The 27328-nt window shown below is 47.2% G+C and overlaps 1 protein-coding gene across 1 annotated transcript in view; it reads left to right on the top strand.

The window, feature by feature from the left end:
- The window catches only part of LOC115127406 (dedicator of cytokinesis protein 3-like), a 311415-nt gene that overhangs the window by 60473 nt on the left and 223614 nt on the right, over positions 1-27328 (top strand). The window contains 1 exon segment of the mRNA XM_065000744.1: positions 2662-2717. Within this exon segment, the coding sequence (XP_064856816.1) occupies positions 2662-2717 (56 nt within the window).

A 27328-nucleotide genomic window follows, 5' to 3' on the forward strand; every position in this document is an offset into this window, starting at 1 on the left:
TCTCTGTCTCTCTCTCTGTCTCTCTCTCTCTGTCTCTCTCTCTGTCTCTCTCTCTGTCTCTCTCTCTCTGTCTCTCTCTCTGTCTCTCTCTCTGTCTCTCTCTCTGTCTCTCTCTCTCTGTCTCTCTCTCTCTGTCTCTCTCTCTGTCTCTCTCTCTGTCTCTCTCTCTCTCTCTCTCTGTCAATTTTCAATTCAATTCAATTCAAGGGCTTTATTGGCATGGGAAACATGTGTTAACATTGCCAAAGCAAGTGAGGTAGATAATATATAAAGTGAAATAAACAATAAAAATTAACAGTAGACATCACACATACAGAAGTATCAAAACAATAAAGACATTACAAATGTCATATTATATATATATATACAGTGTTTTAACAATGTACAAATGGTAAAGGACACAAGATAAAATAAATAAGCATAGATATGGGTTGTATTTACAATGGTGCGTGTTCTTCACTGGTTGCCCTTTTCTCGTGGCAACAGGTCACAAATCTTGCTGCTGTGATGGCACACTGTGGAATTTCACCCAGTAGATAGGGGAGTTTTTCAAAATTGGACTTGTTTTCGAATTCTTTGTGGATCTGTGTAATCTGAGGGAAATATGTGTCTCTAATATGGTCATACATTGGGCAGGAGGTTAGGAAGTGCAGCTCAGTTTCCACCTCATTTTGTGGGCAGTGAGCACATAGCCTGTCTTCTCTTGAGAGCCATGTCTGCCTACGGCGGCCTTTCTCAATAGCAAGGCTATGCTCGCTGAGTCTTTACATAGTCAAAGCTTTCCTTAATTTTGGGTCAGTCACAGTGGTCAGGTATTCTGCCACGGTGTCCTCTCTGCTTAGGGCCAAATAGCATTCTAGTTTGCTCTGTTTTTTTGTTAATTCTTTCCAATGTGTCAAGTAATTATCTTTTTGTTTTCTCATGATTTGGAGTCCTGTGACTCTGTAGGGTGTGTTTGTGAACAGAGCCCCAGAACCAGCTTGCTTAGGGGACTCTTCTCCAGGTTCATCTCTCTGTAGGTGATGGCTTTGTTGTGGAAGGTTTGGGAATCGCTTCTTTTTAGGTGGTTATAGAATTTAACAGCTCTTTTCTGGATTTTGATAATTAGTGGGTATCGGCCTAATTCTGCTCTGCATGCATTATTTGGTGTTCTACGTTGTACACGGAGGATATTTTTGCAGAATTCTGCGTGCAGAGTCTCAATTTGGTGTTTGTCCCATTTTGTGAAGTCTTGGTTGGTGAGCTGACCCCAGACCTTACAACCATAAAGGGCAATGGGCTCTATGACTGATTCAAGTATTTTTAGCCAGATCCTAATTGATATGTCAATTAGGTGACAGAAGTACCAGATCATCAGCAAACAGCAGACATTTGACTTCGGATTCTAGCAGGGGAGGCCGGGTGCTGCAGACTTTTCTAGTGCCCGCGCCAGTTCGTTGATATATATATGTTGAAGAGGGTGGGGCTTAAGCTGCATCCCTGTCTAACCCCACGACCCTGTGTGAAGAAATTTGTGTGTTTTTTGCCAATTTTAACCGCACACTTGTTGTTTGTGTACATGGATTTTATGATGTCGTATGTTTTACCCCCAACACCACTTTCCATCAGTTTGTATAGCAGACCCTCATGCCAAATTGAGTCGAAGGCTTTTTTGAAATCAACAAAGCATGAGAAGACTTTGCCTTTTGTTTTGGTTTGTTTGGTTGTCAATTAGGGTGTGTAGGGTGAATACATGGTCTGTTGTACGGTAATTTGGTAAAAAGCCAATTTGACATTTGCTCAGTACATTGTTTTCATTGAGGAAATGTACGAGTCTGCTGTTAATAATAATGCAGAGGATTTTCCCAAGGTTACTGTTGACACATATTCCACGGTAGTTATTGGGGTCAAATTTGTCTCCATTTTTGTGGATTGGGGTGATCAGTCCTTGGTTCCAAATATTGGGGAAGATGCCAGAGCTAAGGATGATGTTAAAGAGTTTTAGTATAGCCAATTGGAATTTGTTGTCTGTATATTTGATCATTTCATTGAGGATACCATCAACACCACAGGCCTTTTTGGGTTGGAGGGTTTTTATTTTGTCCTGTAACTCATTCAATGTAATTGGAGAATCCAGTGGGTTCTGGGAGTCTTTAATAGTTGATTCTAAGATCTGTATTTGATCATGTATATGTTTTTGCTGTTTGTTCTTTGTTATAGAACCAAAAAGATTGGAGAAGTGGTTAACCCAGACATCTCCATTTTGGATAGATAATTCTTCGTGTTGTTGTTTGTTTAGTGTTTTCCAATTTTCCCAGAAGTGGTTAGAGTCTATGGATTCTTCAATTACATTGAGCTGATTTCTGACATGCTGTTCCTTCTTTTTCCGTAGTGTATTTCTGTATTGTTTTAGTGATTCACCATAGTGAAGGCGTAGACTCGGTTTTCCGGGTCTCTATGTTTTTGGTTGGACAGGTTTCTCAATTTCTTTCTTAGATTTTTGCATTCTTCATCAAACCATCATATCTCTCTCTCTCTCTCTGTCTCTCTCTCTGTCTCTCTCTCTGTCTCTCTCTCTCTCTCTGTCTCTCTCTGTCTCTCTCTGTCTCTCTCTGTCTCTCTCTCTCAGCAGTAGTGTTGAGTGTTAGTTAATAGCTGTGGTTTTCTTCTTTCTTTTCCCAGGGGATCTTCCCAACCAGCTACGTTCACTTGAAGAAGGCCAATGTAACCAACAGAGGGTAAGAACCACTACATCTATTATAACAATCTGTTTTCTCTGATGAGACAGAGGAGAGGAGAGGAGAGAGGATGGAGGAGAGGAGAGGAGGAGAGGAGATGGAGGGGAAAGGAGAAAGGGAAGGAGGAGAGGAGAGGAGGGGAGTGGAGAGGAGAGGAGAGGAGAGGGAGAGAGGAGAGGAGAGGAGAGGGAGAGGAGAGGAGAGGAGGAGAGGAGAGGAGGAGAGGAGGGAGTGGAGAGGAGAGGAGAGGTGGGGAGAGGAGAGGAGGGGAGAGGAGAGGAGAGGAATGGAGGAGAGAGGAGAGGAGAGGAGGTGAGAGGATAAGATAGGAGAGGGATGGAGGGGAGAGAGAGGGATGGAGGAGAGGAGAGGAGAGGAGAGGAGAGGAGAGGAGAGGAGAGGAGAGGAGAGGAGAGGAGAGGAGAGGAGAGGAGAGGGGGATGAATGGAGTTATCTAGCATGGTTGTACAGAGAAACTAAAGTCATGACTAGTTAACAGTTATCTAGTGTGGTACAGGGAATCTACAGCTGTCCACATAATAATTCACATTTGCTATTGCTGCAGGATTATTTTCCTGCTGTGAGAAGCAGAGTCAAATTAAGATGTGCATCTGTAACAATGACCATAAGAGTTATCGGAGATAAATCTAGAGCCAGGCTAAACACGATACAATATATGTTCTTACTATATCTATGGCCAGGCTAGACAGGATACAATATATTGTCTTACTATATCTAGAGCCAGGCTAGACAGGATACAATATATTGTCTTACTATATCTAGAGCCAGGCTAGACAGGAAACAATATATTGTCTTACTATATCTAGAGCCAGGCTAGACAGGATACAATATATTGTCTTACTATATCTAGAGCCAGGCTAGACAGGAAACAATATATTGTCTTACTATATCTATGGCCAGGCTAGACAGGAAACAATATATTGTCTTACTATATCTAGAGCCAGGCTAGACAGGATACAATATATTGTCTTACTATATCTATGGCCAGGCTAGACAGGATACAATATATTGTCTTACTATATCTATGGCCAGGCTAGACATGATACAATATATTGTCTTACTATATCTATGGCCAGGCTAGACAGGAAACAATATATTTTCTTACTCAATCTATGGCCAGGCTAGACAGGATACAATATATGGTCTTACTATATCTATGGCCAGGCTAGACAGGATACAATATATTGTCTTACTATATCTAGAGCCAGGCTAGACAGGAAACAATATATTTTCTTACTCAATCTATGGCCAGGCTAGACAGGATACAATATATTGTCTTACTATATCTAGAGCCAGGCTAGACAGGAAACAATATATTTTCTTACTCAATCTATGGCCAGGCTAGACAAGATACAGTATATATGTATTGTATCAAAATCTGATTACCTATTGAGATCAGCAAAAGACTGTTTTGGAAATTGAATTCTTAAATACTGCCCTTTTTTCCAATACGATTTTAAAACTCAAAATGCTTATTTTCTTTTTTCATATCCCCTCAGGAGGGGTACTTGGAAATTGTTGTTGTACATCCAATTAATTTGTCTCTTTGTGCATTTAATTAAAACCGTTATGCAAATTAAGACATCTGTTACTTCGATTAATATGACCTAAAATAAACGCTTTCAAAACATCATGCAAAATTACATTTTAATAGATATTTTTTCCAATTGTTGGCCGTCTATTTGTATTTGTAATGAAGATAATGTGGGCTACATATTTTATTTTAATCCTAAAAGATTACAGTTGACCCACAACATAATATTCTGTGTTGTTTTATGGGTAAAGTAGCTAATACATTCTACGAATTTGAGTTTGGAGAAAGGCAGGGATAGATAGAGAGAAGAGAGGAGAGAGAGAAGAGGAGGCAGGGATGGAGGGGGGAGAGTAGAGGTAGAGGGAAAGGGAGGGAGAGCGTGGCAGGGCAGGATAGGGAGGGAAAGAGAGGGAGATATAGATAAATAATGTCTCTCTTCCTCTTCTCCTCCACTGTCTCTTCCTCTTCCTCTTCTCCTCCACTGTCTCTTCCTCTTCCTCTTCTCCTCCACTGTCTCTTCCTCTTCTCCTCCACTGTCTCTTCCTCTTCTCCTCCACTGTCTCTTCCTCTTCTCCACTGTCTCTTCCTCTTCTCCTCCACTGTCTCTTCCTCTTCCTCTTCTCCTCCACTGTCTCTTCCTCTTCTCCTCCACTGTCTCTTCCTCTTCCTCTTCTCCTCCACTGTCTCTTCCTATTCTCCTCCACTGTCTCTTCCTCTTCTCCTCCACTGTCTCTTCCTCTTCTCCTCCACTGTCTCTTCCTCTTCTCCTCCACTGTCTCTTCCTCTTCTCCTCCACTGTCTCTTCCTCTTCTCCTCCACTGTCTATTCCTCTTCTCCTCCACTGTCTCTTCCTCTTCTCCTCCACTGTCTCTTCCTCTCCCCCTCCACTCTCTCTCTCTTCTCCTCCACTGTCTCTCTCTCTTCCTCTTCTCCTCCTCTCTCTTCCTCTCCTCCTCCACTGTCTCTCTACCTCTTCCTCTTCTCCTCCACTGTCTCTTCCTCTTCTCCTCCACTGTCTCTTCCTCTTCTCCTCCACTGTCTCTTCCTCTTCTCCTCCACTGTCTCTTCCTCTTCTCCACTGTCTCTTCCTCTTCTCCTCCACTGTCTCTTCCTCTTCTCCTCCACTGTCTCTTCCTCTTCTCCTCCACTGTCTCTTCCTCTTCTCCTCCACTGTCTCTTCCTCTCCCCTCTCTCCACTCTCTCTCTTCTCCTCCACTGTCTCTCTAACTCTTCCTCTTCTCCTCCACTGTCTCTTCCTCTTCTCCTCCACTGTCTCTCTACCTCTTCCTCTTCTCCTCCACTGTCTCTCTACCTCTTCCTCTTCTCCTCCCTCTCTCTCTACCTCTTCCTCTTCTCCTCCCTCTCTCTTTCTCTCTCCTCCACTGTCTCTCTACCTCTTCCTCTTCTCCTCCACTGTCTCTTCCTCTTCTCCTCCACTGTCTCTTCCTCTCCCCCTCCACTCTCTCTCTCTTCTCCTCCACTGTCTCTCTAACTCTTCCTCTTCTCCTCCACTCTCTCTTCCTCTCCTCCTCCACTGTCTCTCTACCTCTTCCTCTTCTCCTCCACTGTCTCTTCCTCTTCTCCTCCACTGTCTCTTCCTCTTCTCCTCCACTGTCTCTTCCTCTTCTCCTCCACTGTCTCTTCCTCTTCTCCACTGTCTCTTCCTCTTCTCCTCCACTGTCTCTTCCTCTTCTCCTCCACTGTCTCTTCCTCTTCTCCTCCACTGTCTCTTCCTCTTCTCCTCCACTGTCTCTTCCTCTCCCCCTCCACTCTCTCTCTTCTCCTCCACTGTCTCTCTAACTCTTCCTCTTCTCCTCCACTCTCTCTTCCTCTCCTCCTCCACTGTCTCTCTACCTCTTCCTCTTCTCCTCCACTGTCTCTCTACCTCTTCCTCTTCTCCTCCACTCTCTCTCTACCTCTTCCTCTTCTCCTCCACTCTCTCTTCCTCTCCTCCTCCACTGTCTCTCTACCTCTTCCTCTTCTCCTCCACTGTCTCTTCCTCTTCCTCTTCTCCTCCACTCTCTCTACCTCTTCCTCTTCTCCTCCACTGTCTCTTCCTCTTCTCCTCCACTCTCTCTACCTCTTCCTCTTCTCCTCCACTGTCTCTTCCTCTTCCTCTTCTCCTCCACTCTCTCTACCTCTTCCTCTTCTCCTCCACTGTCTCTTCCTCTTCTCCTCCACTCTCTCTACCTCTTCCTCTTCTCCTCCACTGTCTCTTCCTCTTCCTCTTCTCCTCCACTCTCTCTACCTCTTCCTCTTCTCCTCCACTCTCTCTACCTCTTCCTCTTCTCCTCCACTCGCTCTACCTCTTCCTCTTCTCCTCCACTGTCTCTTCCTCTTCTCCTCCACTGTCTCTTCCTCTCTTCCTCCACTGTCTCTCTTCCTCTCCTCCTCCACTGTCTCTCTTCCTCTCCTCCTCCACTGTCTCTCTCCCTCTTCTCCTCCACTGTCTCTTCCTCTTCTCCTCCACTGTCTCTTCCTCTTCTCCTCCACTGTCTCTCTACCTCTTCCTCTTCTCCTCCTCCACTGTCTCTTCCTCTTCCTCTCCTCCTCCACTGTCTCTCTCCCTCTTCTCCTCCACTGTCTCTTCCTCTTCCTCTTCTCCTCCACTGTCTCTTCCTCTTCTCCTCCACTGTCTCTTCCTCTTCCTCTTCTCCTCCTCCACTGTCTCTTCCCCTTCTCCTCCTCCACTGTCTCTTCCTCTTCTTCTCCTCCACTGTCTCTTCCTCTTCCTCTTCTCCTCCACTGTCTCTCTACCTCTTCCTCTTCTCCTCCACTGTCTCTTCCTCTTCCTCTTCTCCTCCACTGTCTCTTCTCTCTCTTCTCCTCTTCTCCTCCACTGTCTCTTCCTCTTCTCCTCCACTGTCTCTTCCTCTTCCTCTTCCTCTTCTCCTCCACTGTCTCTTCTCTTCCTCTTCTCCTCCACTGTCTCTTCCTCTTCTCCTCCACTGTCTCTTCCTCTTCTCCTCCACTGTCTCTTCCTCTTCTCCTCCACTGTCTCTTCCTCTTCTCCTCCACTGTCTCTTCCTCTTCCTCTTCTCCTCCACTGTCTCTTCCTCTTCCTCTTTACCTCCACTGTCTCTTCCTCTTCTCCTCCACTGTCTCTTCCTCTTCCTCTTCTCCTCCACTGTCTCTTCCTCTTCTCCTCCACTGTCTCTTCCTCTTCCTCTTCTCCTCCACTGTCTTCCTCTTCCTCTTCTCCTCCACTGTCTCTTCCTCTTCCTCTTCTCCTCCACTGTCTCTTCCTCTCCCCCTCCACTCTCTCTTCCTCTCGTCCTCCACTGTCTCTCTACCTCTTCCTCTTCTCCTCCACTGTCTCTTCCTCTTCTCCTCCACTGTCTCTTCCTCTTCCTCTTCTCCTCCACTGTCTCTTCCTCTTCCTCTTCTCCTCCACTGTCTCTTCCTCTTCTCCTCCACTGTCTCTTCCTCTTCTCCTCCACTGTCTCTTCCTCTTCTCCTCCACTGTCTCTTCTGTCTCTTCCTCTTCTCCTCCACTGTCTCTTCCTCTTCCTCTTCTCCTCCACTGTCTCTTCCTCTTCCTCCTCCTCCTCCTCTTCCTCTCTCCTCCACTGTCTCTCTCCTCTTCTCCTCCACTGTCTCCTCTTCCTCTTCTCCTCTTCCTCTCCTCCACTGTCTCTTCCTCTCTTCCTCTTCTTCTCCTCCCACTGTCTCTTCCTCTTCTCCTCCACTGTCTCTTCCTCTTCCTCTTCTCCTCCACTGTCTCTTCCTCTTCTCCTCCACTGTCTCTTCCTCTTCCTCCTCTCTTCCTCTTCTCCTCCACTGTCTCTTCTCTTCCTCTTCTCCTCCACTGTCTCTTCCTCTTCTCCTCCACTGTCTCTTCCTCTTCTCCTCCACTGTCTCTTCTACCTCTCCTCTTCTCCTCCACTGTCTCTCCTCTCTCTTCTCCTCCACTCTCTCTTCCTCTTCTCCTCCACTCTTCTCTCCACTGTCTCTTCCTCTTCTCCTCCACTGTCTCTTCTCCTCTCTCCTCTGTCTCTTCTCCTCCACTGTCTCTCCTCCACCTCTTCCTCTCTCCTCCACTGTCTCTTCCTCTCTCCTCCACTGTCTCTTCCTCTTCTCCTCCACTGTCTCTCCTCTTCCTCTTCTCCTCCACTGTCTCTCTTCCCTTCTCCTCTTCCTCTTCTCCTCCACTGTCTCTTCCTCTTCCTCTTCTCCTCCACTGTCTCTACCTCTTCCTCTTCTCCTCCACTGTCTCTCTACCTCTTCCTCTTCTCCTCCACTGTCTCTTCCTCTTCTCCTCCACTGTCTCTTCCTCTCTCTTCCTCCACTGTCTCTTCCCTTCTCCTCCACTCCTCTTCCTCTTCTCCTCCACTCTTCCTCTTCTCCTCCACTGTCTCTTCCTCTTCTCCTCCACTGTCTCTTCCTCTTCTCCTCCACTGTCTCTCCTCTTCCTCTTCTCCTCCACTGTCTCTTCCTCTTCCTCTTCTCCTCCACTGTCTCTTCCTCTTCTCCTCCTCCACTCCTCTCTCCTCCACTCTTCCTCTTCTCTTCTCCTCTGTCTCTCTTCCTCTCTCCTCCTCCACTGTCTTCCTCTTCTCCTCCACTGTCTCTTCCTCTCTCCTCCACTGTCTCTTCCTCTTCTCCTCCTCCACTGTCTCTTCCTCTTCCTCCTCCACTGTCTCTCCTCTTCCTCTTCTCCTCCACTGTCTCTCCTCCCTCTTCCTCTCTCCTCCACTGTCTCTTCCTCTTCCTCTTCTCCTCCACTGTCTCTTCCTCTTCCTCTCCACTGTCTCTTCCTCTTCTCCTCCACTGTCTCTTCCTCTTCTCCTCTCTCCTCCTCTTCTCTCTTCCTCTTCCTCTTCTCCTCCACTGTCTCTTCCTCTCTTCCTCTTCCTCTCCTCTCTCCTCCACTGTCTCTCCTCTTCCTCTTCTCCTCCCTGTCTCTTCTTCCTTCTCCTCCACTGTCTCTTCCTCTCTCCTCCACTGTCTCTTCCTCTTCCTCTTCTCCTCCACTGTCCACCTCTTCCTCTTCTCCTCCACTGTCTCTTCCTCTTCCTCTTCTCCTCCACTGTCCTCCTTCCTCTTCTCCTCCACTGTCTCTTCCTCTTCCTCCACTGTCTCTTCCTCTGTCTCTTCCTCTTCTCTCCTCCACTGTCTCTCCACTGTCTCTTCCTCTCTCCTCCACTGTCTCTTCCTCCACTGTCTCTTCCTCTTCTCCTCCACTGTCTCTTCTCTCTTCCTCCACTGTCTTCTTCCTCTTCTCCTCCACTGTCTCTCTCCTCTTCCTCTTCTCCTCCACTGTCTCTTCCTCTTCCTCTCTCCTCCACTGTCTCTCTTCCTCTTCTCCTCCACTGTCTCTTCCTCTTCCTCTTCTCCTCCACTGTCTCTTCCTCTTCTCCTCCACTGTCTCTTCCTCTTCCTCTTCTCCTCCTCCACTGTCTCTTCCCCTTCTCTTCTCCTCCACTCTCTCTACCTCTTCTTCTCCTCCACTGTCTCTTCCCTTCTTCTCCTCCACTGTCTCTTCCTCTTCCTCTTCTCCTCCACTGTCTCTCTCCTCTTCCTCTTCTCCTCCACCTTCCTCTCTCCTCTCTTCCTCTTCTCCTCCACCTTCTCCTCCTCCACTGTCTCTTCCTCTTCTCCTCCACTGTCTCTTCCTCTTCCTCTTCTCCTCCTCCACTGTCTCTTCCTCTTCTCCTCCACTGTCCTCTTCCTCTTCTCCTCCACTGTCTCTTCCTCTTCTCCTCCACTCTTCTGTCTCTCCTCCTCTTCTCCTCCACTGTCTCTTCCTCTTCCTCTTTCCTCCACTTCTTCCTTCTCTTCTCCTCCACTGTCTTCCTCTTCCTCTCCTCCACTGTCTCTTCTACCTCTTCCTCTTCTCCTCCACTGTCTCTTCCTCTTCTCCTCCACTGTCTCTTCCTCTTCCTCTTCTCCTCCACTGTCTCTTCCTCTTCCTCTTCTCCTCCACTGTCTCTTCCTCTTCTCCTCCACTGTCTCTTCCTCTTCTCCTCCACTGTCTCTTCCTCTTCCTCTTCTCCTCCACTGTCTCTTCCTCTTCCTCTTCCCTCCACTGTCTCTTCCTCTTCTCCTCCACTGTCTCTTCCTCTTCTCCTCCTCTCTTCCTCTTCTCTTCTCCACTCTCTTCCTCTCCTCCTCCTCTTCCTCTTCTCCTCCACTGTCTCTTCCTCTTCCTCTTCTCCTCCACTGTCTCTTCCTCTTCCTCTTCTCCTCCACTGTCTCTTCCTCTTCTCCTCCACTGTCTCTTCCTCTTCCTCTTCTCCTCCACTGTCTCTTCCTCTTCCTCTTCTCCTCCACTGTCTCTTCCTCTCCTCTTCTCCTCCACTGTCCTCTTCCTCTTCTCCTCCACTCTCTCCTCTTCCTCTTCTCTCTCCTCCACTGTCTCTTCCTCTTCCTCTTCTCCTCCACTGTCTCTCCTCTTCCTCTTCTCCTCCACTGTATCTCTCTCTTCCTCTTCTCCTCCACTGTCTCTTCCTCTTCTCCTCCACTGTCTCTCTTCCTCTTCTCCTCCACTGTCTCTTCCTCTTCCTCTTCTCCTCCACTGTCTCTTCTCTTCCTCTTCTCCTCTTCTCTTCCTCTCCTCCACTCTCTCCTCCACTTCTCTCTCTTCCTCTTCTCCTCCACTCTCTCTACCTCTTCCTCTTCTCCTCCACTGTCTCTTCCTCTTCTCTCTCCTCCCTCTCTCTCCTCCTCCTCCACTGTCTCTTCCTCTCCTCCTCCACTGTCTCTTCTTCCTCTTCTCCTCCACTCTCTCTTCCTCTTCTCCTCCACTCTCTCTTCCTCTTCCTCTCTCCTCCACTGTCTCTCTTCCTCTCCTCCTCCACTGTCTCTCTTCCTCTCCTCCTCCACTGTCTCTCTTCCTCTCCTCCTCCACTCTCTCTCTCTTCCTCTTCTCCCTCCACTGTCCTTCCTCTTCCTCTTCCTCTCCTCCTCCACTGTCCCTCTCCCTCTTCTCCTCCACTGTCTCTTCTCTCTCCTCTTCCTCTTCTCCTCCACTGTCTCTTCTGTCTCTTCCTCTTCTCCTCCACTGTCTCTTCCTCTTCCTCTTCTCCTCCACTGTCTCTTCCTCTTCCTCTTCTCCTCCACTGTCTCTCTACCTCTTCCTCTTCTCCTCCACTGTCTCTTCCTCTTCTCCTCCACTGTCTCTCTACCTCTTCCTCTTCTCCTCCACTGTCTCTTCCTCTTCCTCTTCTCCACCACTGTCTCTTCCACTGTCTCTCTACCTCTTCTCCTCTTCCACTGTCTCTTCCTCTTCCTCTTCTCCTCCACTGTCTCTCTACCTCTTCCTCTTCTCCTCCACTGTCTCTCTACCTCTTCCTCTTCTCCTCCACTGTCTCTACCTCTCCTCCTCCACTGTCTCTCTACCATCTTCTATACTGATCCCAGAAGTCAGTTCAGTTTTCTGTTCTAGATGCTGATCTATATGTATTGTATGTGAATGTGTATTGGTCTAATAGATATCATGTAAGGCCTAGAATACATTTGAGATGAGAACATGGCCCTGATGATTGATGTGTGATGCAATGGGTTCAGTATGACCCACAGCTCTTCTATAGAGATCCAGTTTGAAATACTATCTGTTTTCAGTTCAAAAAATGATCTGCACTTTATTGAGTCTGTTTGTGGTGTCAGATAGGTGGGAGTGGCATTTTTTGGGGGACTATTTTGTTTCGCCGGGCCACACTTGCTCTAGCAAGAATCGCTAAAGTGTTTGAAAGAAAACAAATACTAACTGAACCCAGATTTGATTTACTTGGATGGTGGTTAAAGTGACATGAGCAGTTTAACCTTCAATTATGTTAATTTTTGCCCCGTTTTTTTTAAACAACCAACTCACCGACCACGGTTAAATTATTATTAGTTTTTTCTGTGTGCACACAATGCGCAGTTTCTCTAGAGATAAATTAGATCAAGCCCGAACTGTGTGATATAGTAGGGAATTGAAGCTTCTGTCAGATCTCCCCAAGGAGATGTGGAGTCAGGCGCAGGAGAAACAAGTTCCGATGGAAAAGGGCGTTTTATTAAACAAGTTCCGATGGAAAGGGCGTTTTATTACACAAGTTCCGAAGGAAAGGGGCGTTTTATTAAACAAGTTCCGATGGAAAAGGGCGTTTTATTAAACAAGTTCCGAAGGAAAAGGGCGTTTTATTACACAAGTTCCGAAGGAAAAGGGCGTTTTATTATACAAGTTCCGAAGGAAAAGGGCGTTTTATTAAACAAGTTCAAAATAACAAGACACCGGACTACAAAGTAGCCACAAAACTCCAATCAGATACAGTCCAGGGAAAAACCACCTGTTAAACATGAACTTAAGAAAACACAACCCAAAACTAACTGACAGTCAAACGAAAACAATTCTGCACAAAAACCCAAAGGAAATGTCGAGATTAAATACCCCCTAGTTAACCAACATGAAACCAGGTGAAACACAAACCAGACATAACCAAAAGAAAAGGATCGGTGGCAGCTAGTAGACCGGTGACGACGACCGCCGAGAGCCGCCCGAACAGGGAGAGGAGCCACCTTCTGTGGCAGCTAGTAGACCGGTGACGCCACCTTCTGTGGCAGCCGCCGAGCGAGTGCCGCCCGAACAGGAAGAGGAGCCACCTTCTGTGGCAGCTAGTAGACCGGTGACGACGACCGCCGAGCGCCGCCCGAACAGGAAGAGGAGCCACCTTCTGTGGCAGCTAGTAGACCGGTGACGACGACCGCCGAGCGCCGCCCGAACAGGGAGAGGAGCCACCTTCTGTGGCAGCTAGTAGACGACCGCCGGCGGTGCCACCTTCTGTGGCAGCTAGTAGACCGCCGAGCGCCGCCCGAACAGGGAGAGGAGCCACCTTCTGTGGCAGCAGCTAGTAGAGCGCCGCCCGAACAGGGAGAGGAGCCACCTTCTGTGGCAGCTAGTAGACCGGTGACGACGACCGCCGAGCGCCGCCCGAACAGGGAGAGGAGCCACCTTCTGTGGCAGCTAGTAGACCGGTGATGACGACCGCCGAGCGCCGCCCGAACAGGAAGAGGAGCCACCTTCGGAGGAAGTCGTGACAGTCTCCAACAGGCCAATATTTCTACATAGTTTGACGCAGAATATGTGGTAATTAACTACAATGACCATAATCCATTGCGTGCCTACTTGTTCAGTCGGCGTGGTGCAGACATGGAGACGGAGAGAAGAGACAGAAGAACAGCACGATGGAGAGGAATAGAGAGCAGCTGTTGCTTCGCGAGGTATCTCCACATGAAAATACATGATCTAAGTGATTGATAGTTGGTATTCAGCAGTCATAGTAGCATGCCTTATTTACTTTGAAGATCTACTAAAATAGTGCTTTTTTTTGTCAGACAGCAGCTCTATAAGAGACGAGATGATGACTTGGAATGAAATAATAAAGTCATCAAATAAAACAAATGTAAAATACAGAACAACTGAAATATTTTAGTAAAGTGATGCGAATAAATGATGCTTAATACGTGGACAGTCAACTACCATAATGTTATTCTGTGTTGTTACAGCATTCAGCCCACATAATGCATAGTACATTTAATGTCTAAAAGAGCATTTTTGAAACTGGAATAATAAATCATGAATGTATTTACGTGTGTTTATCTCTGTCGGAACCAGCCCTCCTTAGGAAGATGGAAGCTGAATAGCTCTGATTGTCTGAAACGAGTCTCCCCTTTCCCGTCGTCTCTTGTTGTTCCCTCTGGAAGATAGGAAGATCCTGTTAAGGATGATGCGAATTTTCGCAGCTTTTTGTTAAAAATCGCGCAATATTTCAGCACCCTGCTATTCATGCCAGGAATATAGTATATGCATATGATTACTATGTGTGGATAGAAAACACTCAGACGTTTACAAAACTGTTTAAATCACGGCTGTGGCATTAACAGAACAGGCGTTTCATCGAAAAGTGCAGGGAAATCTGTTCACTGAAAATGGAAAAATATATCCTTCCGCGACTACAGGGAATTGTTCAAAGTGAACCGAATTAAATAGAGCCGAGTTTACATTGCCTACAGCTTCCACAGGGTGTCTAGAGTCATGTAATTTGATTCGCAATTGATTCTTGGTCTAACCCAAACAAGGGAACTCCTTCCCTGCTGTCTCCGACGGGATGGTTGGGCGACCTCTTTTCAGACATGTTTTTCTACACGGACAGCTAAAGATTTTACATCGCTTCCTGATGAATTTTATCGCTTATTAATGTGTACTAATACCGAAAGTTGCATTACAAAAGTATTTCGAAGTGTTTTGTGAAAGTTTATCGTCGACTTTTTGAATTTTAAAAAATGACGTTACGTTATGAAACGCTATTTTTTTCCGTTTATCACACAGTATTCTTAGATCGATATCTAGGCTATATATGGACCGATTTAATCGAAAAAAGACTCTAAATGATGTTTATGGGACATCTAGGAGTGCCAAGAAAGAAGCTCGTCAAAGGTAATGAATGTTTTATATTTTATTTCAGCGTTTTGGTTTGCGACGGCTAACGCAAAATCTGTCGTTAGGTGACGTTGCAGTATTTTGAGGGTGCATGGTATCAGATAATAGCTTATCATGCTTTCGCCGAAAAGCATTTTACAAATCTGACTTGGTGGATAGATTCACAACGAGTGTAGCTTTAATTCAGTACCTTGTATGTGTGTATTAATGAAAGTTTGAGTTTTATCAAAAACTATACGTGGCGCACTTGAAATTTCCACTGATTTGATCCCCACTGCGGGAGCACTTCCCTAACACTAGCCAGCTGCCTCAACGGTTGCCATTGGGGTGATGAGAGTAGCATACTACGGTGATTTGAAAAGAGTAGTATGATGGTCCCTCTTAGATTCACTTTTCTCGATATCTGACTTAAGACAGCTAATCAGCCGTATTAGTGATTGTCTGGGAGATGAGCATTTCACCTACACCTCGTGTTGATTGTTTATGGGTCAGGATTCAGACCACTTTACACACACAGCTGCAACCTGGCAATGTTCTGATCTCTTTTTGTTCATACTGTAGATGAATAAATAGTCCCTTCTCCTGTAATTTATAACAGGGTGTGAGCTGTCCATCCAGCAGAAACCCCCACCCCTCTGAGAGGGCCTGGTTACTGTCTGAGTGGGCCTGGGTACTGTCTGAGTGGGCCTGGTTACTGTCAGCCATTGCCAAGCTGATCTGACCCATTGTGATCCTCACAGGACATTCATGACAATATGTTTTTATAGCGGCTGTGGAGTCAGGGGGCCTGGAGCGGAGGCCCTTCTACTGAGACAGCATGTTCATCTCATTGTGTGTTACATTTTAGGGTTGGGAGATGCTAATCAGTTATAGTGATTGTGAGAGCGGAGTTGGGGAGGGAGGGAGTGAAGGGAGGCAGAGGGGGCGAGAGAAGGATGGAGAGGGAATGAGGAGAAGAAGGGACGGGGCAGAGAGAAGTAGGAAGGGGGAGAGAGGAGGATGGAGTGGGGGAGAGAGGAGGGAGAGGGGAGAGAGGAGGGAGAGGGAATGGGAATGGGGAGAAGAAGGGACAGGGCAGAGAAAAGTAGGGGGGGGGAGAGAAGGAGGGAAGGGGGAGAGAAGGAGGGAGAGGGGGAGAGAAGGAGGGAGAGGGAATGGGAATTCAGAGAAGAAGGGACAGGGCAGAGAAAAGTAGGGAGGGGGAGAGAGAAGGAGGAAGGGGGAGAAAAGGGACAGGGCAGAGAGAAGTAGGGAGAGGGGAGGGAGAGAGGAGGGAAGGGGGAGAGGAGGGAAGGGGGAGAGAAGGAGAGGGAGAGAGAAGGAGGGAAGGGGGAGAGAAGGGAGAGGGGGGAGAGAAGGAGGGGAGGGAGAGGGGGAGAGAGGAGGAAGGGGGGGAGAGAAGGAGGCAGAGGGAATGAGGAGAGAAGGAGGGAGGGGGGTGAGAAGGGGGGAGAGAAGGAGGGAGAGAATGAGGGAGAGGGGGAGAGAAGGAGGGAGAGGGGGGGGAGAGGGAATGAGGGAGATTATTATTCCAACACTAAATTCTTAGAAACCTGAAAACACTGAAAAAACCATCCAACCTGGAACTGAGTGAGTAATGTTTAGTCTGAAACTATATTTCATTTCCAAAAGCCAAGAAGAAAAAATACTTTATAATGACTGAATGCTACATTAAGGCTGCCAAGCTTGATACAGCTTCAATTAGCACTGACGTGTCAAGTGAGAGGTGTCAAAGCCCTTTAGCCCAACAATGGCAGGAGAGTCGCACAGTCTATTCCAACTAAATGGAGAGGCCTTAGAAGCTGCCTCCTGCTGTTCAGAGGTAATTAAAACACAATACCCTCTGTATTGTATGTAAAGAATGATAAGGCAGGAAAAGATGACAAAATGGAAAATCAAGAGACACTTTCTGTTGACTGTTATAAAAGCGAGAACATCAGCAACTTAATCTTCCACACAGACCATCCCCTGGCATGGAGCTATATTAACCAGACCATCCCCTGGCATGGAGCTATATTAACCAGACCATCCCCTGGCATGGTGCTATATTAACCAGACCATCCCCTGGCATGGAGCTATATTAACCAGACCATCCCCTGGCATGGAGCTATATTAACCAGACCATCCCCTGGCATGGTGCTATATTAACCAGACCATCCCCTGGCACAGTGTTATATTAACCAGACCATCCCCTGGTACAGTGCTATATTAACCAGACCATCCCCTGGCACAGTGCTATATTAACCAGACCATCCCCTGGCACAGTGCTATATTAACCAGACCATCCCCTGGCACAGTGCTATATTAACCAGACCATCCCCTGACACAGTGCTATATTAACCAGACCATCCCCTGGCACAGTGTTATATTAACCAGACCATCCCATGGCACAGTGCTATATTAACCAGACCATCCCCTGGCATGACACAGTGTTATATTAACCAGACCATCCCCTGGCACAGTGTTATATTAACCAGACCATCCCCTGGCATGACACAGTGCTATATTAACCAGACCATCCCCTGGCACAGTGCTATATTAACCAGACCATCCCCTGGCATGACACAGTGCTATATTAACCAGACCATCCCCTGGCACAGTGCTATATTAACCAGACCATCCCCTGGCATGACACAGTGCTATATTAACCAGACCATCCCCTTGCACAGTGCTATATTAACACAGACCATCCCCTGGCATGACACAGTGCTATATTAACCAGACCATCCCCTGGCATGACACAGTGCTATATTAACCAGACCATCCCCTGGCATGACACAGTGCTATATTAACCAGACCATCCCCTGGCATGACACAGTGCTATATTAACCAGACCATCCCCTGGCATGACACAGTGCTATATTAACCAGACCATCCCCTGGCACAGTGCTATATTAACCAGACCATCCCCTGGCACAGTGCTATATTAACCAGACCATCCCCTGACACAGTGCTATATTAACCAGACCATCCCCTGGCATGGCACAGTGCTATATTAACCAGACCATCCCCTGGCATGACACAGTGCTATATTAACCAGACCATCCCCTGGCATGACACAGTGCTATATTAACCAGACCATCCCCTGGCACAGTGCTATATTAACCAGACCATCCCCTGGCATGACACAGTGCTATATTAACCAGACCATCCCCTGGCACAGTGCTATATTAACCAGACCATCCCCTGGCACAGTGCTATATTAACCAGACCATCCCCTGGCATGGCACAGTGCTATATTAACCAGACCATCCCCTGGCACAGTGCTATATTAACCAGACCATCCCCTGGCACAGTGCTATATTAACCAGACCATCCCCTGGCACAGTGCTATATTAACCAGACCATCCCCTGGCACAGTGCTATATTAACCAGACCATCCCCTGACACAGTGCTATATTAACCAGACCATCCCCTGGCACAGTGCTATATTAACCAGACCATCCCCTGGCATGGCACAGTGCTATATTAACCAGACCATCCCCTGGCACAGTGCTATATTAACCAGACCATCCCCTGACACAGTGCTATATTAACCAGACCATCCCCTGGCACAGTGCTATATTAACCAGACCATCCCCTGGCATGACACAGTGCTATATTAACCAGACCATCCCCTGGCATGACACAGTGCTATATTAACCAGACCATCCCCTGGCATGACACAGTGCTATATTAACCAGACCATCCCCTGGCACAGTGCTATATTAACCAGACCATCCCCTGGCACAGTGCTATATTAACCAGACCATCCCCTGGCACAGTGCTATATTAACCATACCATCCCCTGACACAGAGCTATATTAACCAGACCATCCCCTGGCATGACACAGTGCTATATTAACACAGACCATCCCCTGGTACAGTGCTATATTAACCAGACCATCCTCTGGCATGACACAGTGCTATATTAACCAGACCATCCCCTGGCATGGCACAGTGCTATATTAACCAGACCATCCCCTGACACAGAGCTATATTAACCAGACCATCCCCTGGCATGACACAGTGCTATATTAACACAGACCATCCCCTGGTACAGTGCTATATTAACCAGACCATCCTCTGGCATGACACAGTGCTATATTAACACAGACCATCCTCTGGCACAGTGCTATATTAACCAGACCATCCCCTGGCATGGCACAGTGCTATATTAACCAGACCATCCCCTGGCATGACACAGTGCTATATTAACCAGACCATCCCCTGGCATGACACAGTGCTATATTAACCAGACCATCCCCTGGTACAGTGTTATATTAACCAGACCATCCCCTGGCACAGTGCTATATTAACCAGACCATCCCCTGGCACAGTGCTATATTAACCAGACCATCCCCTGGCATGGCACAGTGCTATATTAACCAGACCATCCCCTGGCACAGTGCTATATTAACCAGACCATCCCCTGGCATGACACAGTGCTATATTAACCAGACCATCCCCTGGCATGACACAGTGCTATATTAACCAGACCATCCCCTGGCATGGCACAGTGCTATATTAACCAGACCATCCTCTGGCCTGGCACAGTGCTATATTAACCAGACCATCCCCTGGCACAGTGCTATATTAACCAGACCATCCCCTGGCACAGTGCTATATTAACCAGACCATCCCCTGGCATGGCACAGTGCTATATTAACCAGACCATCCCCTGGCACAGTGCTATATTAACCAGACCATCCCATGGCACAGTGCTATATTAACCAGACCATCCCCTGGCATGACACAGTGCTATATTAACCAGACCATCCTCTGGCACAGTGCTATATTAACACAAACCATCCCCTGGCACAGTGATATATTAACCAGACCATCCCCTGGCATGACACAGTGCTATATTAACCAGACCATCCCCTGGCATGACACAGTGCTATATTAACCAGACCATCCCCTGGCATGGCACAGTGCTATATTAACCAGACCATCCCCTGGCACAGTGCTATATTAACCAGACCATCCCCTGGCACAGTGCTATATTAACCAGACCATCCCCTGGCATGACACAGTGCTATATTAACCAGACCATCCCCTGGCATGACACAGTGCTATATTAACCAGACCATCCCCTGGCATGGCACAGTGCTATATTAACCAGACCATCCCCTGGCACAGTGCTATATTAACCAGACCATCCCCTGGCACAGTGCTATATTAACCAGACCATCCCCTGACACAGTGCTATATTAACCAGACCATCCCCTGGCATGACGCAGTGCTATATTAACACAGACCATCCCCTGGCATGACACAGTGTTATATTAACCAGACCATCCCCTGGCACAGTGCTATATTAACCAGACCATCCCCTGGCACAGTGCTATATTAACCAGACCATCAACTGGCACAGTGCTATATTAACCAGACCATCCCCTGGCATGGCACAGTGCTATATTAACCAGACCATCCCCTGGCACAGTGCTATATTAACCAGACCATCCCCTGACACAGTGCTATATTAACCAGACCATCCCCTGGCACAGTGCTATATTAACCAGACCATCCCCTGGCACAGTGCTATATTAACCAGACCATCCCCTGGCATGACGCAGTGCTATATTAACACAGACCATCCCCTGGCATGACACAGTGTTATATTAACCAGACCATCCCCTGGCACAGTGCTATATTAACCAGACCATCCCCTGGCACAGTGCTATATTAACCAGACCATCAACTGGCACAGTGCTATATTAACCAGACCATCCCTGGCATGGCACAGTGCTATATTAACCAGACCATCCCCTGGCACAGTGCTATATTAACCAGACCATCCCCTGACACAGTGCTATATTAACCAGACCATCCCCTGGCACAGTGCTATATTAACCAGACCATCCCCTGGCACAGTGCTATATTAACCAGACCATCCCCTGGCATGACACAGTGCTATATTAACCAGACCATCCCCTGGCATGGCACAGTGCTATATTAACCAGACCATCCCCTGGCATAGTGCTATATTAACCAGACCATCCCCTGGCATGACACAGTGCTATATTAACCAGACACATGCTATATTAACCAGACCATCCCCTGGCACAGTGCTATATTAACCAGACCATCCCCTGGCACAGTGCTATATTAACCAGACCATCCCCTGGCACAGTGCTATATTAACCAGCTATATTAACCAGACCATCCTCTGGCATGGCACAGTGCTATATTAACCAGACCATCCTCTGGCACAGTGCTATATTAACCAGACCATCCTCTGGCATGGCACAGTGCTATATTAACCAGACCATCCCCTGGCACAGTGCTATATTAACCAGACCATCCCCTGGCATGACACAGTGCTATATTAACCAGACCATCCCCTGGCATGACACAGTGCTATATTAACCAGACCATCCCCTGGCACAGTGCTATATTAACCAGACCATCCCCTGGCATGACACTGTGCTATATTAACCAGACCATCCCCTGGCATGACACAGTGCTATATTAACCAGACCATCCCCTGGCATGACACAGTGCTATATTAACCAGACCATCCCCTGGCATGACACAGTGCTATATTAACCAGACCATCCCCTGGCATGGCACAGTGCTATATTAACCAGACCATCCCCTGGCACAGTGCTATATTAACCAGACCATCCCCTGGCACAGTGCTATATTAACCAGACCATCCCCTGACACAGTGCTATATTAACCAGACCATCCCCTGGCATGACGCAGTGCTATATTAACACAGACCATCCCCTGGCATGACACAGTGTTATATTAACCAGACCATCCCCTGGCACAGTGCTATATTAACCAGACCATCCCCTGGCACAGTGCTATATTAACCAGACCATCCCCTGGCACAGTGCTATATTAACCAGACCATCCCTTGACACAGTGCTATATTAACCAGACCATCCCCTGGCACAGTGCTATATTAACCAGACCATCAACTGGCACAGTGCTATATTAACCAGACCATCCCCTGGCATGGCACAGTGCTATATTAACCAGACCATCCCCTTGCACAGTGCTATATTAACCAGACCATCCTCTGGCATGGCACAGTGCTATATTAACCAGACCATCCCCTGGCACAGTGCTATATTAACCAGACCATCCCCTGACACAGTGCTATATTAACCAGACCATCCCCTGGCACAGTGCTATATTAACCAGACCATCCCCTGGCACAGTGCTATATTAACCAGACCATCCCCTGGCATGGCACAGTGCTATATTAACCAGACCATCCCCTGGCACAGTGCTATATTAACCAGACCATCCCCTGGCACAGTGCTATATTAACCAGACCATCCCCTGGCACAGTGCTATATTAACCAGACCATCCCCTGGCACAGTGCTATATTAACCAGACCATCCCCTGACACAGTGCTATATTAACCAGACCATCCCCTGGCACAGTGCTATATTAACCAGACCATCCCCTGACACAGTGCTATATTAACCAGACCATCCCCTGGCACAGTGCTATATTAACCAGACCATCCCTTGGCATGACACAGTGCTATATTAACCAGACCATCCCCTGGCATGGCACAGTGCTATATTAACCAGACCATCCCCTGGCATAGTGCTATATTAACCAGACCATCCCCTGGCATGACACAGTGCTATATTAACCAGACCACAGTGGCACAGTGCTATATTAACCAGACCATCCCCTGGCACAGTGCTATATTAACCAGACCATCCCCTGGCATGGAGCTATATTAACCAGACCATCCTCTGGCATGGCACAGTGCTATATTAACCAGACCATCCTCTGGCACAGTGCTATATTAACCAGACCATCCTCTGGCATGGCACAGTGCTATATTAACCAGACCATCCCCTGGCACAGTGCTATATTAACCAGACCATCCCCTGGCATGACACAGTGCTATATTAACCAGACCATCCCCTGGCATGACACAGTGCTATATTAACCAGACCATCCCCTGGCACAGTGCTATATTAACCAGACCATCCCCTGGCATGGCACAGAGCTATATTAACCAGAGCATCCCCTGGCACAGTGCTATATTAACCAGACCATCCCCTGGCATGACACAGTGCTATATTAACCAGACCATCCCCTGGCATGGCAGAGTGCTATATTAACCAGACCATCCCCTGGCATGGCACAATGCTATATTAACCAGGGCAACCCCCAAACAGTTTCAGCTGAACTTTCACCTAATCAAATAATTAGCCCAGCAGGAGAAGCTCTCCCTTGAGAAAGATACCCCCACCCCGAGCTCGTCAGACCAGACCTCTTCATTATATAACCTCACAGACGAGCAACCCCAAGCGGAAAGTCAACCTCCCAGCACAGAGTACTACTCCCTCATTGAAATGAAGGATAAATTCACCCAGCTGGAGGTAAGGCAGGTGGAGCTGGAACAGCAGGTGATTACACTCCAGTCAGCACAGACCCAGACAACAGTCCAGCACAACATCCCCTTAACCAGACCCGGAGTGCTGGAGGTAGAGAGGAGAGAGACATGTCTGTACTCTGGACTGTTGTGAAACATCTTCAACAGGAGAAAGAGCAGGAGCAGGAGATCAGACTGCTGCAGTAGAGGGTGAGGGGGATAGCGTTTGACAGAGAACAACCCCCTAGAGAGGTGGCCACCCCCACAGAGAAGCCAGCAGAACAGCCCACCTCAGCACCACAGCAGAACAGTCCACAAAAGACCATAGCGTTGACATCACAGCAGAACAGACAAATGAAGAACCCCAAGCCCAGGGGATTCCAAACCCCCCTGTCAGCCACCCTGATAGCCCTCCTGACAACCCCCCACACACACTGAGGACAAACACAAGACACAGTTTGTTCTCCTTATGGACTCAAATGGGAAATATATACAATAAAATAAAATAAACTCTGGTGTCCAAACACCCAGCGCGCCCTAGACCTTCTGTCTGAGGTCCAACTAGGTTCACCCAGCGCGCCCTAGACCTTCTGTCTGAGGACCAACTAGGTTCACCCAGCGCGCCCTAGACCTTCTGTCTGAGGTCCAACTAGGTTCACCCAGTGCGCCCTAGACCTTCTGTCTGAGGACCAACTATGTTCACCCAGCACGCCCTAGACCTTCTGTCTGAGGACCAACTAGGTTCACCCAGCGCGCCCTAGATCTTCTGTCTGAGGTCCAACTAGGTTCACCCAGCACGCCCTAGACCTTCTGTCTGAGGTCCAACTAGGTTCACCCAGCGCGCCCTAGACCTTCTGTCTGAGGACCAACTAGGTTCACCCAGCCACATAATAATACACACAGGCACAAACGACCTGAGAGCACAGCAGGAAAGAGTGGCCACAGCACTGAAGGGAGTGATTGAACAAGCTTCTTCTACTTTCCCCAATGCACAAGTGGTTATCTCCACCCTGCTACCATACAGCATTTCCCAAGCATTTCCCAGGACTGTGCCTCAAAACCAAATGTTTTCCTGGAACACCACTCCACCCTGGACTTGAACAGCCTTCATGACCAGGTCCACCTATACAAGGCAGCAGTACCCATCTTCACCCGAACCCTGAAGGACATCGCTCTCACACGCAGCCCTAACACTTCACACGGGAGCAACAGATCAATAGACTCCCCGCCCAGACCAGCGAGACGCTCGGACAGAGCTGCGGGATACCGCCCCCCGAACCTACACATAGAGGACCCACGCCAAGAGGACCTACATCCAGACCCCAACATCACCAGCCACATCCACACCCCCACCCCAACCAATAAACACTCCCCCAAGACAACCATGCCCACACCCCATTTAGGTCCCCTCAGATCAGACCTATGCCCCTCCTGCCCACCCCATGCCCCCCACCCCCACAAAGAGGGCCTCAACATGGTAGTCACACATACGCCCAGGCCGTGAGCAGGCAAACAGGCCAAACCTCCACTCTTACACTATCCCAAGCCAATGGCTAGTGAGGCGGCAGCGTAGCCTAGTGGTTAGAGCGTTGGACTAGTAACCGAGACGTTGCAAGATCAAATCCCAGAGTTGACAAGGTACAAATCTGTCATTCTGCCCCTGAACAAGGCAGTTAACTCACTGTTCCTAGACAGTCATTGGGAATAAGAATTTGTTCTTAACCTCTTAAGTCGACCCGACACGCATGCGTCCCATCTAGCCATCTGGAAATGCAAATGCGCTACGCTAAATGCTAATAGCACTCGTTAAAACTCAAACGTTCATTAAAACACACATGCAGGGTACTGAATTAAAGCTACACTCGTTGTGAATCCAGCCAACAAGTCAGATTTTTAAAATGCTTTTCGGCGAAAGCATGAGAAGCTATTATCTGATAGCATGCAACACCCCAAAATACCTGAAGGGGACGTAAACAAAATAATTAGCATAGCCGGCGCTACACAAAACGCAGAAATAAAATACCTTTGACGATCTTCTTTGTTGGCACTCCTAGATGTCCCATAAACATCACTATTGGGTCTTTTTTTCGATTAAATCGGTCCATATATACCCTAAATATCGATCTATGAAAAGTGTGTGATCCAGGAAAAAACGCTGTTTTAAAACGCAACGTCATTTTTTTTAATTAAAAAAGTTGACGACAAACTTTCACAAAACACTTCGAAATACTTTTGTAATCCAACTTTAGGTATTAGTAAACGTTAATAATCTATCAAATTGATCACGGGGCGATGTGTATTGAATAGCTCCACTTCTTCAAATCATGTTCGGAAATTTCTCCTCCAAAACATCCTGTCGGAGACCGGAAGGAATGGGCTCTCTCTTACTCGTTTGACCAATAAACAAAGCCCAGGCAATTGACAAGACTGGCGACATCGTGTGGAAGCTGTAGGACTTGCAATCTCAGCCCCATGTAATTTGCTTCCCCATAGACAATACATGCAAGTGGCGGATTGATATTTTTCCCAGATTTTGGTGATCAGTTTTTCTTCCGCTTTTCGATGAGACACACTGTTATAGTCACAGCCGTGATTTAACCCGTTTTAGAAACGTCAGAGTGTTTTCTATCCACACATACTAATCATATGCATATACTATATTCCTGGCATGAGTAGCAGGACGGCTGAAATGTTGCGCGATTTTTAACAGAACGTTCGAAAAAGTAGGGGGTAGGCTTAAGTGGTCTGACATGCCTAGTTAAATAATGGTAAAAAAAATATATAAAACATGGCATACTGCAGGCTCTGCTCACACTTACTGGCCAAGGCCTGAGGTCATCTGCCTTTGGCCTAAAGAGCAGGAACCTAGACTTCATCAAAGATATTGGAAATACAGACATTGTCATCCTTCAAGAAACCTGGTATGGTGGAGATGGACCCACTGGTTGCCCTCTAGGTTACAGAGAGCTGGTAGTCCCATCCACCAAACTACCAGGTGTGAAACAGGGAAGGGACTCAGGGGGTATGCTATTTTGATATAGAGCAGACCTAACTCACTCCATTAAATTAATCAAAACAGGAACATTTTAATTTGGCTAGAAATTCAAAAGGAAATGATCTCAACAGAGAAAAAAATGGGAAATCCTATGGTAGGTACACCTATAGCTCATCGCTTGGCAGTAGTACTGTAGACTACTTTATCACTGACCTCAACCCAGAGTCTCTCAGAGCGTTCACAGTCAGCCCACTGACACCCCTATCAGACCACAGCAAAATCAGTCTACTTGAACAGAACAATACTCAATCATGAGGCATCGAAGCCAAAGGTACTGAGTAACATTAAGAAATTCTACAGATGGAAGGAAAGTAGTGTGGAAACCTACCAGAAACCTATTAGGCAACAACAAATTCAATCCCTTTAAGACAACTTCCTGGACAAAATGTTCCACTGTAATAGTGAAGGTGTTAACCTGGCCGTAGAAAACCTAAACAGTATATCTAACCTCTCAGCTTCCCTATCAAATCTAAAAATCTCAAATAGTGTTACGATCGTGAGTTCCACATCGTTATTGCGGTGAAACTTCAAACAAAAACAATAAACCAACAATGAAACGTGAAAGTAGTGGTGCACAAACACAAAACAATATCCCACAAACACAGGTGGGAAAAATGCTTACCTAAATATGATCCCCAATTAGAGGCAATGATTACCAGCTGCCTCTAATAGGGAACCATACAAAACACCAACATCAAAATATTGAACTAGAACACCCCCTCGTCATGCCCTGACCTACTACACCAAGGTCTCTCTATGGTCAGGGCGTGACCAATAGAAAACCGAAGAAAATGAACAACAATGACAAATGGTTTGATGAAGAATGCAAAAATCTAAGAAATAAATGGAGAAACCTGTCCAACCAAAAATATAGAGACCCAGAAAACCTGAGTCTACGGCTTCACTATGGTGAATCACTAAAACAATACAGAAATACACTACGGAAAAAGAAGGAACAGCAAGTCAGAAATCGTCTCAATGTAATTGAAGAATCCATAGGCTAACAACTTCTGGGAAAATTGTAAAACACTAAACAAACAACAACACAAATAATTATCTATCCAAAATGGAGATGTATGGGTAAACCACTTCTCCAATTGTTTTGGCTCTATAACAAAGAACAAACAGCAAAAACATATACATGATCAAATACAAATCTTAGAATAAACTATTAAAGACTACCAGAACCCACTGGATTCTCCAATTACCTTGAATGAGCTACAGGACAAAATACAAACTCTCCAA

This window comes from Oncorhynchus nerka, linkage group LG15 (assembly GCF_034236695.1).
Source record: "Oncorhynchus nerka isolate Pitt River linkage group LG15, Oner_Uvic_2.0, whole genome shotgun sequence".
Classification (NCBI taxonomy): domain Eukaryota; kingdom Metazoa; phylum Chordata; class Actinopteri; order Salmoniformes; family Salmonidae; genus Oncorhynchus; species Oncorhynchus nerka.